Consider the following 16,357-nt stretch of genomic DNA (forward strand, 5'->3'; position numbering starts at 1 on the left):
AGAAAGAGTCAGAGGAGTTAAAAATAGTTTTCAAACAGGAATTGAAGTTTATGGACAGAGTTAGAGATGGTGAAGAAAAATCCTTTGAAGACCTAAGAAGTATATTTATTCATTTATTAGTTTAATTCCACAAACATCTGCTGAGTAACTACTATGTGCTGAGTCCTGTGATAGGCACCACAGATAGAACCACAAACTCACAGTCCTGGAGCTCATAGCCTTGCACAGAAAAAAAAGGATCCCGATGGTTTTCCCAATGCCAACCATTAGCTTTCTTTCACTCAAAAACGTAGTCAACTGATTCATGTTGATGTATGGCAAAAACCATCACAATATTGTAAAGTAATTATCCTCCAATTAAAATTAATTAATTAATTTTTAAAAAAGTAGTCAAGACCAGTGGGAGAAAGAGCATTGCTCCCTCACACTCTAACACCATCTTCCTGAATTCTATTTTAGCATCTGAAAGGGGAAAACTGGCTGAAGAAAGAGGAAATTCTAAGTCTTTAACAGACCATGACAAAAACAGAGCTAAATCATCATTTCTAAGAAAACGTAATTGCTTTTTATTACCACACACTGAATAGCTTTCCCAATTGTCCCCTGTATCTCTGTATCAGCGCTGGTCGCATGTACAATTCTTGACAATAGACAATACTATTGAACAAATTAGTCTCCTATGAGCAAAATAACACTTTCATAACAATGGGCAGTTCATGCCTACTTTCTCTAGACTTTTGCCAAACAGAATACTAGTGCAGGCTAATTATATGAGCTGGCTGAAAATTGTGCAGATCATGGAAAGGTATCCCCCTAAACAACAACTGAGAAAAAGTCTTAACATCAAATCCAAAACAATAGGAAAAAAGTGAGACAGCAAACTATGCCCAGGCAATCTCATCAGCATACTGCAATTAACCATATTTGCTGATGCCCATTAAAGAGTTGTAAAATTCTTTGCAGTGGGGTCTTCCCTGGTGGTCCAGTGGTTAACACTCCGCCTTCTAATGCAGGAAGCATGGGTTCCAGCCCTGGTCAGGGAACTAAAGTCTCATATGCTGTGGGGTGTGGCCAAAAAAAATTTTTTTTTTTAATTCTCTGCATTGAAAACAAATCACCTTCCATGATTAAATAACACTCTGCCATGTTGACGCAAGTACTTTGCTGCAAAGTACAGCAATGGATCATCGTTACATTGAGCACTTTTGTCACTTTGGGAAACAAAAATATTGAATAGCTCATCAGAGAGAGAGTTGAAGACAGTCCACTGTAACTTTTACACACCGATTCCCACATCAGGCAAGGAATACAGAGAGTTTGTCACAGGGAATGGGGGAGTAAGGACCAATTTTTCCAAGTTCTACTATTCATAAGGTGTGGCACCACAGATCTGATGCATGGAGGGTGCTGTAAGAGGTTTGGAATTTGAGTCCCTCAAGAAAAGTCTGAGGAAGAGCCCAACAGACAAGGAAAACAATGGCTCCAACATGGTCAAAACAGATGTGCAGCACCATCTACAATGCATCAGCTACTTTACATCCACCTCAAAATTCATTGTACTTATTGTGCAAGAAAAAACGCATTTGCATGGGACTTCCTTGCTGGTCCAGTGGCTAGCAGGGAAGACTCACTTCCAATGTAGTGTGCACCTGGGTTTGATTTCTGGTCAGGGAACTAGATCCCACATGCCACAACTAACGCCCACCATAGCCAAATAAATAAATAAATGAATAAAAATAAGTATTAAAAAATTAAGAAAAGAAGCATTTACAAGTATTCAGTTCAGTTCAGTTCAGTTCAGTCTCATCTGACTCTTTGCAACCCCATGAATCGCAGCACGCCAGGCCTCCCTGTCCATCACCAACTCCCGGAGTTTACTCAAACTCAAGTCCACCGAGTCGGCGATGCCATCCAGCCATCTCATCCCCTGTCGTCCCCTTCTCCTCCTGCCCCCAATCCCTCCCAGCACCAGGGTCTTTTCCAATGAGTCAGCTCTTCCCATGAGGTGGCCAGAGTACTGGAGTACAGCTTCAGCATCAGTCCCTCCAATGAGCACCCGGGACTGATCTCCTTCAGGATGGACAGGTTGGATCTCCTTGCAGTCCAAGGGACTCTCAAGAGTCTTCTCCAACACCACAATTCAAAAGCATCAATTTTTCGGCGCTCAGCTTTCTTCACAATCCAACTCTCACATCCATATATGACTACTGGAAAAACCACAGTCTTGACTAGATGGACCTTTGTTGGCAACATAATGTCTCTGCTTTTTAATATGCTATCTAGGTTGGTCATAACTTTCCTTCCAAGGAGTAAGCATCTTTTAATTTCATGGCTGCAATCACCATCTGCAGTGATTTTGGAGTCCCCAAAAATAAAGTCTGACACTGTTTCCACTGTTTCCCCATCTATTTGCTATGAAGTGATAGGACCAGATGCCATGATCTTAGTTTTCTGAATGTTGAGCTTTAAGCCAAGTTTTTCACTCTCCTCTTTCACTTTCATCAAGAGGCTCTTTAGTTCCTCTTCACTTTCTGCCATAACGGTGGTGTCATCTGCATATCTGAGGTTATTGATATTTCTCCCGGCAATCTTGATTTCAGCCTGTGCTTCTTCCAGCCCAGCATTTCTCATGATGTACTCTGCATACAAGTTAAATAAGCAGGGTGACAACATACAGCCTTGATGTACTCCTTTTCCTATTCGGAACCAGTCTGTTGGTCCATGTCCAGTTCTAATCTTGCTTCCTGACCTGCATATAGGTTTCTCAAGAGGTGGGTCAGCTGGTCTGGTATTCCCATCTCTTTTGGAATTTTCCACACTTTATTGTGATCCACACAGTCAAAGGCTTTGGCATAGTCAATAAAGCAGAAATAGACGTTTTTCTGGAACTCTCTTGCTTTTTCAATGATCCAGCAGATGTTGGCAATTCGATCTCTGGTTCCTCTAGTTTTCTAAAACTAGCTTGAACATCTGGAAGTTCATGGTTCACGTGTTGCTGAAGCCTGGCTTGGAGAATTTTGAGCATTACTTCACTAGCGTGTGAGATGAGTGCAATTGTGCGGTAGTTTGAGCATTCTTTGGGATTGCCTTTCTTTGGGACTGGAATGAAAACTGACCTTTTCCAGTCCTGTGGCCACTGTTGAGTTCTCCAAATTTGCTGGCATATTGAGTGCAGCACTTTCACAGTATCATCTTTCAGGATTTGAAACAGCTCAACTGGAATTTCATCACTTCCACTAGCTTTGTTCATAGTGGTGCTTTCTAAGGCCCACTTGACTTCACATTCCAGGATGTCTGGCTCTAGGTGAGTGACCACACCATCGTGATTATCTTGGTTGTGAAGATCTTTTTTGTACAGTTCTTCTGTGTATTCTTGCCACCTCTTCTTAATATCTTCTGCTTCTGTTAGATCCATACCATTTCTGTCCTTTATCGAACCCACTTTCTGACCAATCTATCATAAGCAAGGGTCCTGGCAAAAACAGTGGCCAGCTCAAACTGAGTCATATAAGAAAAACTGAAAGAAGGCACTTTTCCCAAAGGCCTGGGCTGGATGCAGAAAAATTCAAGCATGGTATCAGGGGACTATGAAGAGCTTGGGCCTTCCCTGGTGGCTCAGTGGTTAAGAACCTCCCTACCAATGCATGAGACACGGACTTGATCCCTGATCCAGGAAGATCCCACATGCCAACTAAGCCCGCACGCCACAACTACTGAACCTGTGCTCTAGAGCCTGAGAACCACAGCTACTGAAGCCCACATGCCCTAAAGCCTGTGCTCCACAACCAGAGAAGCCACCTCAATGAGAAGCCCAAATACCACAACTAGAGAAAAGCCCTTGCAGCAATGAAGACCCAGCACAGCCAAAAATTAATTAATTAAAAAATTTTCAAGAGGTTAATTTTTTTAAAAGATGCTGTGAAACATTTTTGACACAAAACACTTATTTGAAAATCAAATTAAATGTGAAGAGTAGAACTTACTTTTTTGTTCTGTTAGATAAAGTCTCCAGGCCCACTTGCAGATTTTGGCATCGCTCCATCAGGTGGAGGGACTTCTCATTCAGATATGTGCTGTTTCATGAAAGAGATTTAAAAAAAACAGATTTATTTAAAAGGAGAATTTATGAGATACAGTTAACAAAAATCAGATTTATTGATAAAGTGTACCCAAATGAAGTCTAATTTTCATCCCATTATTGGATTTCTCCATGGAAAAGGAAATTGATATTTTCACCTCTGACGATGGGTCTAAATTTTTTAATACACTGACATGATAAAGTCAAATAGAAAGGAACTCTCCTTGGAAGACTATATTTTCAAGTTTTCATATTTTGAGGTTAGTATGTAACTGAACAGGTTATTGAATAGTTTTAATCATTGTGAGTGTAAACAGACACTATTTTTAAAAAGATGTTGTCTCTGGTAGGAAGCATGCAGACACAGAAGATCAATAATTCTCTCTCAGAAGAAGGCAAGATAAATCTGGTCTTTAATTATTACAGTAGCTGTGATATAAGGGCCTGTTGTTATTGTTGTATGAGCTTCGAAAAACTGGAGCTGGAAACAAACCAAATCAAAAAAGCAAGTTAAGGAAACAGGTTATGGAGCCGGGCTGCCTAATAAGCCCTGCAGATACATGTGTGCTACTAGTTAGCCGACTCAGGCCTCAGTTCCTGCATCTCTAGTCCCTACCTTATAGTGTTATTGTCATGATATATACATGATAGAGGAAACAATGAAAAGCGACTGGGGGGGGCTTCCCTGGTGGTTCAGTGGCTAAGACTCCAGGCTTCCAATGCAGCGGGGCTGGGTTCCATTCCTGGTCAGGGAACTGGATCCCATATATCTCAATTCAAGATGTTCAGTCATGTCTCATTCTTCTTGACTGCGTGGACTGTAGCCCACCAGGCTCCTCTGTTCATGCGATTCTCCAGGCAAGAATACTGGAGTGGGTTGCCATTCCCTTCTCCAGGGGATCCTCAAATCCAGGGATCGAACCTGGGTCTTCTGCACTGCAGGCAAATTCTTTACCATCTGAGCCACCAGAAAAGCCCTATTACTAAGACACAGTGAAGCCAAATAAATAAATAATTTTTTTAAAAAAGGAAAGAAAAGCACTTTATACCATACCTACCATAGTAAGAGCTCAAAAAAAAAAAATCAACCATCACTCTCCCTATGTGTCAAAAATATGCACACAACTCCGATTTCTTGTTAATGCATCTATGTAATCATCCTAAAGATATTTGCTGAGAATCTAATATGAGTTAGGAACCAGCCATAGGAGGCTTAGGATACGGAGCCGAAAACACAGAACCCAGTCCCTTTCCCTACTGGAGCTTCCTGTCTGGTTAAGGAGAACAACATGTATCAAACAAAACCACACGAACGAATAGAAAATTCTGGTCTGTGGACAGGACCCGGAAAACAGCAGTGGATGTGATGGAGAAGTGTAACCAGAGCTGCCTGAATTGCGTGGGGGCCTCTGAGAAAGTATCATTTGGGTGGAGATCCCCAGGGTAACCCAAGGGTGCTACTTTGCTGGGGAACATTCCAGATTGAAGGGAAAACATGTGCAAAGGCTGCAGAATGTTTGAGGAACTGAAAGGAGGCAAGTGAAGCTCAAGACTGAAAGGTTTAAGGGTGTCTGGAGCAGGAAGCAGGACCCATGACACACAGGCCTGGTGAAACCTAGGATTAGAAGGAACCCTAATAACATGGACAGCAGGACAAGGTTAGGGGCAGGGGAAAGATGGATATATATACAGCCTCATGTAAGAGGTTTTAAGAAATTGTCTCAGAGATGAAACAAGAGGAGGCAGGACCACAGAAAAGATGAGAGTCAGGAGGCTTCTGTGGGGCTCTAGGAGAGAGATGATAGCCCCTGGCTTTGCCAGACAGGATGGAACAGATTATGATGTGACCACAGAGGTTGCCCATTGGCAGGTGCTTTCCATCACAAAAGTCTGTTTCTTTTGTTTGTTTGTTTTGTTTGCACATACCAGTATTTATGTAACCTTTACCGTGTATTTTAATGGGGATAATGGCTTTACGATGTTGTGTTAGCTTCTGCTTACAACACGTGAATCAGCTCTGTGTATACAGATACCCCCTCCCTCTTGAGTCTCCCACAGGCCCCATCCCACCCCTCGAGGTCATCACAGAGCACCGAGCTGGGCTCCTCGTGCTACACAGCAGCTTCCCACTAGCTATTTTACACACGATAGTGTATATATGTTAATGCTACTCTCTCCATTTGCCCCACCCTCTCCTTCCCCTGCTATGTACACAAGTCCATTCTCTTCATCTGCATCTCTATTCCTGCCCTGCAAATCGGTTCATCAGTACTATTCTTCTAGATTCCATATATATGCGTTAATATATGATATTTGTTTTTCTCTTGCTGACGTCTCTTGCTCACGAAATGGCCACTAGACACTGGGTGGCTTTCTAGGGCAGCCGTGCTCCACGTGATCTAGAAATACCACATACTCCACTCGCAGGGCACTTTCAACAACCTGCCTCCATAACTGTTGTGGCAGAAGGAGAAAGTGCTGGAAGGTCTTACTCTGTATCTGAATGCTTCAGCCTGGCCAGAACTAGCTGTCTGCCCGACCTGATTTCACAGCAGTTTTCAGAAAAGGGCAACCATCCTCCATGCCTGGAAGAAGAGATCATCAGGGTGCAGGAGTGGACCAGAGGCCCACAGCCACCATCCATGGGCGGTAAGAGAAGCTGACAGGTTTGAGATCTATTCTGGACATAAAACTGACAGGACTTCATAATAAACTGGATGTGGGAGGTGAGGGAGCAGGCGGTATCAAGGTAAAGATATAAACAAGAGAGAGTCATAATTAATCTTCCAGAAATTTTGTCTAAAAAGACAGTGTACAAGTATCTTATGGGCTCACAAAACTCCTCTTTATCTTGATAAGGTTTTCTTCCCACTTCCTTCCTCTTTCTGTCTACATGCCTCACCTTCTGCACTTTCTGAATGTATTATCATACTTTCCAAAGAATTGTTTATTTCTAACTTGCTGTGTATTTTATTCAGGCAGCACCGTTAATGAAGTGAATTACTGAGCCAGCAGTGCTTTGAATAATGATGGCTTTGCAAGACTGAATCATGAAACAGAGAAGCAGGCATCATTATGGTTGAGTGTTTCATAGAACTTCTCTTAAATCAGTGAGTATCTTTGTTAATAAAAAGTCCAAACAGCTTTGCCCAACTGAAATCACAGAAGGCACACGGAAAGCAAATGAAGGTATCTGGGTTGAAGTGGAGATGCAAGAGTAAAGTCAGAGGGGAAAGGGGGATCTTAGGTGTCAGCCAGTAGGGCCAGCCTTGAATCTGGGTTCCACTCTCTGACCTTGGCCTTTGAAATCCAAGAGTTTCCTTGTTCATATCTTTACTCAGTAGTTTATAGGGATGCTACAGATTGAATGTTTGTGTCTCCCTCAAAATTCATAGGTTGAAATACCAGCCCCCAAGGTGATGACATTAGGAGGTGGGGCTTTGGGAGGTCATGAGGTCATGGGGGTCCTCATGAATGGGATTAGTGTCCTGATAAAATTGGCCCAAGAGGGCTTCCTGGTCCCCTTCTGCCTTGTGAGGTGACAGTGAGAGGATGGCTGTCTATGAGGAAGTGGGCTCTCTAGACACCAGATCTGCAGGTGCTATGATTTTGGACTTCCAGCCTCTAGAAGCATGAAAAATACATTTCTGGTATTTATAAGCTGTCCAGTCCATTCAGGTAGATGAAGGCAAGGGATTACATGGGGTGTGCATAGAAACAGCTGACATATGAAAGTCACTAAATAAACACTGCATTCCTGTTCTCCTACATGCCTTGCTGTGTTGTGCTGGTAACCTCTCCTACACAGAAGTCACTTCACAGCTGAAGGAACAGAAGGGAAGCCCCGTGAGTTCTCTGCACTCTCTTTCTGTCCTGCCCGCTTTCCATTCAAAGTTTTCTTCCTTTGAATTCCTAGTTTTTCTTCCTTTCATTCCTACTTTTCTTCCTTTTCATCTAATGTCATTAAAACCTTCCTAGGAACGTGTTAAAATGCTGATCTGCAGAACCCTTAAATTTCAAACGTTTGTCTACTTTAGGCATCTGATCAGTATAACCCCTTTCAATGATTCTTAGTCAAGACTCCTAGCTCATGCTGTTTTCAACAATGATTGTTATTCAAAGTGACAGAAATATAACCACCACATTTTAAGATGCTTGAAGACCTGACTCCATAAGAGATGCCAGGATCCATAGAGAAGTGGAAGGCAACAGGCCTTCCAGAGAGAGGGCTAGACCATCAGTCCTCTGTTGTGGGAATAAGTGAGAATTAGATGTTCAAGGTTCCCTGGTGGCTCAGTCAGTAAAGAGACTGCCTGCAATGCAGGAGACCTGGGTTCGATCCCTGGGTCAGGAGGATAGCCTGGAGAAGAAAATGGCAACCCACACCAGTATTCTTGCTTGGAGAATCCCATGGGCAGAGGTGCCTGGCTGGCTATGGTCCTTGGGGTTGCAGAGTCAGACACAACTTAGTGACTAAACTACCACCATGTGTTCCTTGGATCTGAGCCCATGAGAAGAACTGTGAGGGACTTACTTGCTCTTGAGAGAGGAAAAGAAACCTTCCCAGTCTGAGTTGAGCAAAGTCATGACCTGTGGACAGATCCTATTTGAGAAGTTGGCACCCACCCAAATGAGGTTATTAGAAAAAAATGCTCCTTAACTTCTGATCTGGGGACATCTCTCAGACAAGGCAAAGGGGACAGAGAGAAATTCAATGAGATAAAAGCAGGAATTAAAGATTGTGGGATCACAAGCAATGTGGCAGAAGATGAAATGGCTCCAAGACACGTGTGAGCTGACTTGTAACCTGAGGAAAGATGCCTGGGCATCAGGTTGGAATGATCCATCCGAAAGGACTGAATGTCAGGGAGAATTTGAAATGATAGAGGAAGCAACAGAGAAAGCACATCAGAGGCTGCTGCCAGAAGAGCTCACAGTTAGGTAGAAGTCTGGGATGTGACCAGAAAGGGACCCTGACCCCGAACTAACTCAAGATGATGGTCTGAGCAGTTGCGTCTAGGAAAGAAAAGCACACGGACCAGCAAGGCCACCAGATAAACTGTAAGAGCCAAAACTTCCAGGGCCAGATTCTCATGCGCTCAAATTTTGTGTCTGCCAACTCTGATAGTTTGTTTTCTTTTTTTAATTTCAACTTGCTGGTGAAAGCTCCTTTTAAGAACTTTTTTATTATGTGTTATTCTATTTTTTTATTGGCAAATAGTTGCTTTACAATGTTTTGTTAGTACATATAGCTGTGTATCAGCTATATGGACACATATATTCCCTCCCTCTTGCACCTCTCTCTCACCCCATACCACCATAGATCGAGGCCATCACAGAGCACATAGCTGAGCTCTCTGTGCTATGCAGCAGCTTCCCACTACCTATTTTCATATGGCAGTGCACAGACATCAATCCCAATCTCCCAATTCATCCCATTCCCCCTTCCCCTACCCCTCTCCCCATATCAGTTCTCTACAAAAGAGAAAAGAATTGGCTTATATACAACCTGCCAGATACAGTGGAGAGCGTCTCCCAGGACAAATCATGGAGGGACAGTGGCCATCCTCCTGGAGATCTGCTAGAACACCTGATGAACCAAGTGAGTGTTGAAGTCTCCCAGACTAGAGGGCTGAGATGGCTCTAGCTGCCCTGCCAAAGCCTCATCAAATGCTCCATTATAAGACCACAATCTCTGCCTGCACGTCACTAAACAAGATTGCTATCTGCTCATTTGTAACATGAGTAGCATCTGGCAACAAGCCAGCATGCCCAAGTTCCTGCCCCTTCAACATTTGTGGCATCCACCTTGCAAATATGCCATAATGCAGCAATGCAGCCTCTGGCCTAATGCATTCCTATACCTGCCCGGCTAAGACTGCTGGGAACAAAATCACATGGGTAGGTGGGCTGGTGCCCTGATAAATCTATGGTGCCCAATACGCTAGGCCTTTGGTGCCTTGACAATTCTATTCCAAGGGGCCACCTCCCTTCCTCTTCCATTTCCCTAGATGGCTAACCTACACATTCACTATTGTGCTAACTTCACTACTCTGTGCTTTCTAACTTCTATAATCATGTTTTCTATTTCAGGAAAAAAGATGCTGCCTGGTTAAGACTCGATGGTTAACTATAAGCCATTACTTCCCATCTCAGAGGAAGAAGTATCTCTCCTCTTACAAAAGCAGAATCTGCCTGCTATTCCATCCCTCCCAGTCTCCTCAATGATCCAAGCTCCTCCCTTCATTTTCTTCTTTTCTAAACCTTTGCCCTTTCCCTTCTACTGTCTCCTCCTCCCCAGGTTCAATTCTCTCCCTTCTCAAAGTCAAAAACAAAACAACTCATTCTGCTCTTCTCCTCCACCGGCTGCCTTGCTGCTCTTTCAGATTTCAACCCACCAATTGTTTCTCTGATTTTCCTACAAATCCATTCAACCATTCTTGGAAAGCATCACCAAATCCCGGGGAGATCTGAGGTCTCTTACTTGACCTCCCAGTAGCATCTGAATGGCTGGCCACTCACTGGGCACCTGGTTCCCATCACAGTCCTCTCTGCTTGTCCTTTGACCTCTGACCGCCAATCAGGATTCTCTGGTAGGCTCTTCCTTGGATCAGCCCACAGGCGCTGGTGTCTCCCATGGCTCTTCCTTTCCTGCTTGTTATTTTAATACAACTAGTTGGCACCTAGTTACAGAACCCCCAGGGCTCTCTCCAGATCACCTGTCTTCTCAGCCTGCCTGTTTTCTCCAAATATCTCAACCAACCTCTTTCCCTTCTTCTCTGTCCTCATGGCCCCCAAGGTGGGTGGTCGCGCACTCACATCTAAACATGTCACTTCCCTGCCCAAACCTCTGTCAGGGACCCATCAGCCTCTGGACATGCCCCGTAGCTGGACACACAGGGCCATCCAGGACTTGGTCCTTGACTGTGATTCCAGTCTCATCTCTTCCCGGCAGCTTGCTAAGCATTGAAAGTGAAAGTGAAGTCACTCAGTCGTGTCTGACTCTTTGTGACCCCATGGACGGTAGCCTACCAGGCTCCTCTGTCCATAGCATTTTCCAGGCAAGGGTACTAGAGTGGGTTGCCATTTCCTTTTCCAGGAGATCTTCCCAACCCAGGGATCGAACCCAGGTCTCCCGCATTGTAGGCAGACGCTTTACCATCTGAGCCACCAGGGAAGAGCTGCTAGCATTAACTGGTACAAATTTCTCTTTCTCCATTCCTTGCAAGTCTTATATTATGGATTATGACTGCTTTTATTATTTAATTAGAGTATTTATTTGTTTGGTACTGGCAACCTAGCCTTCAGGCACATTTTCATCATTTCAGTATGTCATGGAGAAAAAAAGCCTTTAATAAGATTAAAGGAGAGATACACAAAAATAAGCATTTCTGCTATCATTGTTATCGATGTGGCTGATCTGCTTTTTACAAATTCTATCTTCATAAGTCAGACTTGAAAACCAACTGGCAAGATTTCACAAAATAGCAGCAAGAAGCTTAGAGACTACAATGGCTCCTGAAACTAATAAAAATTAAGGCTCTGATAAGGCAAAAACTATGTCTTAACTGAACAAGTGATTCAATCCCTATAAAGTAATGTCACCATTATTTAGTGGGTATCCACAAGGACCTGTAAAACACAGAGTTAATGACTTTTAATTAATGCAATATGCAGTCAGTCCCCGGGACAAATGAAACATCCCAAAGAATGATTTATTTATGTCACTAATGAGTTTCAAGAACCTTCAAATTCTGGGGACTTCCCTGGTGGTCCGTGGTTAAGATTCTGCATTCCCAATGCAGGGGGGACCTGGTTTGATTCCTTTTCAAGGAACTAGATCCCACATGCCCCAACTCAAGAGTGCACAGGCTGAAACTAAAAGATCCCTCATGCTCAAACTAAGACCTGGCACAACCAAATAAATAAATATTAAAAAGGAAAAAAAAAGAATCCGAATTCTATTTACAGTGCCCAGAAATGGGGCTAAACTGATTGTGAATCTATGAAAAGGTTAAAACCAAATCAATTTTAGTCTCTCTGAAGAAAGAATATCTTAACAGATTAAAAATACAGCCTTAAAACTGGAAAGCCCAAAGCACAGGAATTCTCCGATCTACAGATCTTGCATGCTCCCTCCCTGTTCCTACGAAGATGAGCTGATGAGCCATAAGTGCATCCTGACCACCAGCTGACGTCCCTCTGTAGACCGGTGTGACAGCTGGCCTGCCAGCTCTAGGACAGAGGGGACAGTGGCCAACTGCGCTCACTTCAAGTTCATCAAGCAAACACCTAATTATCATGTGCACCCCTGCCATGTAATTCTCCTGAGGGACAAAGGCAAACATTCCAGTCTAATGGGAGAGTTTGATTGCTCTCTTTAATTGACAAATTAATATTCTGCTTTATAAATCACCCTCTTACAAGTTTGGTGAACACAAGTCTGTCTTTGAAATAGCAATCAAACCCAAAAACTGAAAAAATCAAGTTTTGGTGCCTATAGACATAGCGGCAGAACCTGGCCAGCCTCTGTTCAGTCACTCACCAGGTGTCTCTGCCACAGGGAACAGTGGCTACAGGAGAAAGTACAGTGGACAAGACCATCTGCCTGCTTCTCTGGAGCAAAGAGTCTGGTGAGGAAGACAGACAGGCAAGCACATGCTTACCATGCTGGGTCTGCAGAATGGATGCTGGCTATTTTCCACCATCATGTTAGTTTCAAGAAACCTTGAATCTGTATTTTGATGGATGTCATTTAATTCAAAATATAAGAATTGCTTAAAACAATGACTATTTCCTTACACAGAAACAGTGCAGCCACCTTCACTTGCAGAAATTTCTGCAAATAATCTCTGTTAACTTGGTTTTTCACAATAATTTTTACCTGTTTTTGGTAACCTTTGATAAAGATTTATTAATTAGCTCTGTTACTAAATCTGTTACTCTAATGTAGTCTGGCCCTCCACCATTGTTGAAAGGTAGTTTTCAGAGACGGACAATCACAAATATATATATATATATATATATATATAATGAATACACATTACAGATGTTATTTTATTTCTCATGAAGGAACAGGTTCAAAGGAGAAGCCACAGACAGACTTACAGATCAGGAATATTGAAATGAATGTGCAAACAGAGGGAAGTCCGTTGGACCTCTACCAGATTGGACACAATTTGCGTATTTATAGATAAGAATTGTCTTGTGTTGCTCTGAATTAACTGAATCTTAACAGTTGTAAAGCTGTTTCCAGGAGGATTAGCATCAGATAACTCAAGAGATGTGTGATGTGAACAACACCAGCATATTCACTGAGGCACACAATGTCCCATAAACCACTAACAGCACCACTGCCCACCACTATAACATTAAAGGACGAATTGAGAGTAATGAACCTAAAAGACTTTCACTCCTTCTGAACTGCACTCTCCCCCTACTCACGCCACAGCTTGCCTGAGGGGAACAGGTTGACCCAGTTTAGGTGTTAAGTCCTCCAAGACACACAGGGAGCACTGCCTTACCTATGCAGGTTGAAGCGAGAGTAACCAAGAGGACAAATCTGAAATGGAGACTGATTAAAATTTCAAATTTAGATGAGTAAGAAGAGGGTCAAGTAGAGGTGAAATAAAATAGGAGTAGATTGGGAATAAATGGAAGAAAACAAGTGACTACTACTGGATCATTACATGTCTCCTTTCACTGGTCCCTAACTGTGAGATCCTTGGGGGCTTGAAATCAACTCAAGAATGCAGAGTCAAGGTGGAAAGGCTCTCAGGGAAGCGCTTCTTCTAAGTCTTCCAAAACCCACCTCCAACAGAATTTTCTTCCTTGATCTAACCAAAATTATTCTGACCTCCCTTTAATCTGCTTTGGATTTGAAAACCTTGGGCAAACTGAGCATTTTATTTTTAATGAAAGGCATTTTAATGTCCTATGTTGTTTGTTATTAAAGACTGGATTTTTTAACACTAATTCCCTTTCTTTGAAAATATTGTATGGTTGTTACTTGTTTTATCTCTAATGATAATAACTGATATGAAATTTTATTTATTTTTACCAATGTATATCTCTGATCTGTGGATAACTTCTTTCAATATGCCAGCAAATATGGAAAACTCAGAAGTGGCCACAGGACTGGAAAAGTTCAATTTGCATTTCAATCCCAAAAAAGGGCAATGCCAAAGAATGTTCAAATGACTGTACAACTGTGTTCATTTCATGATAGCAGGGTAATGTTCAAAATCCTTTAAGCCAGGCTTCAACAGTATGTGAACTGAGAACTTCCAGGTGTACAAGTTGGATTTCAAAAAGGCACAGGAATCAGAGATAAAACTGCCAACATCCATTGGGTCATAGAAAAAGCAAGGGAATTCCACAAAAACGTCTACTTTTGCTTCACTGACTATGCTAAAGCCTTTAACTGTATGGATCACAACAAACTGTGGAAAATTATTAAAGAGATGGGAGTATCAGACCACCTCACCTGCATCCTGAGGAATCTGCATGCGGGTCAAGAAGCAACACTTAGTGCCAGGAGCCAGCACACGAGATCCCACCCATGACAAGGTCGTGAGGAGAAGACCTGACAAGCAAGGCAGATCAGGACTTCAGGGATTTTGAAAAGCTGCCCCGGCGCTCACCTTAAAGATGATCTCTGTCTTTCTGATGCTCACTGTATTAGACTACTCCCTAATTTCTGTGACACGGGTAGAAGGCCTTCCCCGATCTCTCTCCAAACAGAATCAACTTAGAACTTTAATCAATATGTCCCCTGGACGGCGGTATCCTATAAGATCATCCAGGATGAAAGGAGTGTTTCAGTTTAGACCCCTTTGCTGGCATTCTAGCCTGCTTGGCAAATGCATACTAATGCACATGACTGCTCACAACACCTTAATCATAAACAGCACAAAGAACCTGATCACACAAAGGGCCCTAATAGGCACAGAGCCCTTCGGGGGTGAGGAAGCCCTATTAGAGAACACAAAAATATTATTCTAAAAGTGGTTATAGTTAAAGATTTAGGAAAATAAGAGTTCAGAATTGTTAATTTTAACCAGGAAGGCTAAACAAGGGCTGCCTCACCGGAGCTGCAGAGTCATTGTGTTGTAAACCTTTTAGATAAATTTAACTGATAACTTCTGCAAGAGGGCTGACCTTTGTGTTCATTAAAGAATAGATTACAGAAAACAGCTTTGCATCCACCTAGGTCATAAAATGTCAATAGGCCCGAAAGCCAGAAGATAATGTACATGACTCTCACAAAGAAGTATGCAGAAAACACCCTGGGTTCGTGAAGAATAAGCCGATGTAATATTAAACTATCTTCCCCTTAAAAATGTACTAACTTAGAATATAAAAGCTACGGTAAAAAATAAAGATTTGCCAGACTCTGCTGCACCCCCCGTCTGGTCACTCTCTCTCTGTCTCTCTCTCTTTCTCTCTCTCTCCCTCGCAGACTTGGCCCTATCAAGGCTGGTCTCACGTGTCTTCTCTCGCCGATGCCGTTCATCCTGAGGGTACCCCCTAGATCCTGCCGAGGCTGGATCCTGGCAAGCGGCGCCACGAACAGGGAACCTGAAGGTAATACCCCCCCTCCCCCGCCACTGTTCAGTCTTTGGGACGGCTAGGACCCCACTAGGGCGCCGCGGGCCCCCCTGCATAAGATAGGTAGGGTGAGGAAGGTGGGTAGGTTTAAGGTTCCTTCTTTTCTAAGATTAAGATCCTCTCCTTTTTCTTCTTCTAATTAGTAACAAAAATGGGTAACAGTGAGTTAAAGGAAAGACAGCTTTTTATTGGGGTTATATTGCAGCTGTTAAATAAAAGAAGTACTAAAGTAAAAAAGGCTAGTGTTGCAGGAAGGGGACCCCTTCCAGGGCCCGAAGCTGGGCTCTTGTCTAACACTCGGAAAATTCATGTCAGACACATGCTGACAAAGCAAGAGATTTTATTGGGAAAGGGCACCCGGGTGGAGAGCAGGAGGGTGAGGGAACCCAGGAGAACTGCTCTGCCGAGTGGCTCGAAGTCTTGGGTTTTATGGTGATGGGATTAGTTTCTGGGTAGTCTTTGGCCAATCATTCTAATTCAGAGTCTTTCCTGGTGGCGCATGCATCGCTCAGCCAAGATGGATGCTAGTGAGAGGGATTCTGGGAAGTGGACGGACACGCGGTGTCTCCTTTTGACCTTTCCCGAACTCTTCTGGTTGGTGGTGGCTTATTAGTTCCGTGTTCCTTATCAGGATCTCCTGTCATAAAACAACTCATACAAATGGTTACT

The 16,357-nt window shown here is 43.1% G+C and overlaps 1 protein-coding gene across 1 annotated transcript in view; it reads right to left on the reverse strand.

Annotated features, from left to right (window-relative positions):
* ST8SIA6 (ST8 alpha-N-acetyl-neuraminide alpha-2,8-sialyltransferase 6) overlaps positions 1–16,357 on the reverse strand; it is a 159,827-nt gene that overhangs the window by 57,076 nt on the left and 86,394 nt on the right. Inside the window, exon 3 of the mRNA XM_070471835.1 lies at positions 3,984–4,073. Coding sequence (XP_070327936.1) covers positions 3,984–4,073 — 90 coding nt within the window. The remainder of the gene's footprint in view (positions 1–3,983; positions 4,074–16,357) is intronic.

This window comes from Odocoileus virginianus, chromosome 9 (assembly GCF_023699985.2).
Source record: "Odocoileus virginianus isolate 20LAN1187 ecotype Illinois chromosome 9, Ovbor_1.2, whole genome shotgun sequence".
NCBI classification, from domain to species: Eukaryota; Metazoa; Chordata; class Mammalia; order Artiodactyla; family Cervidae; genus Odocoileus; species Odocoileus virginianus.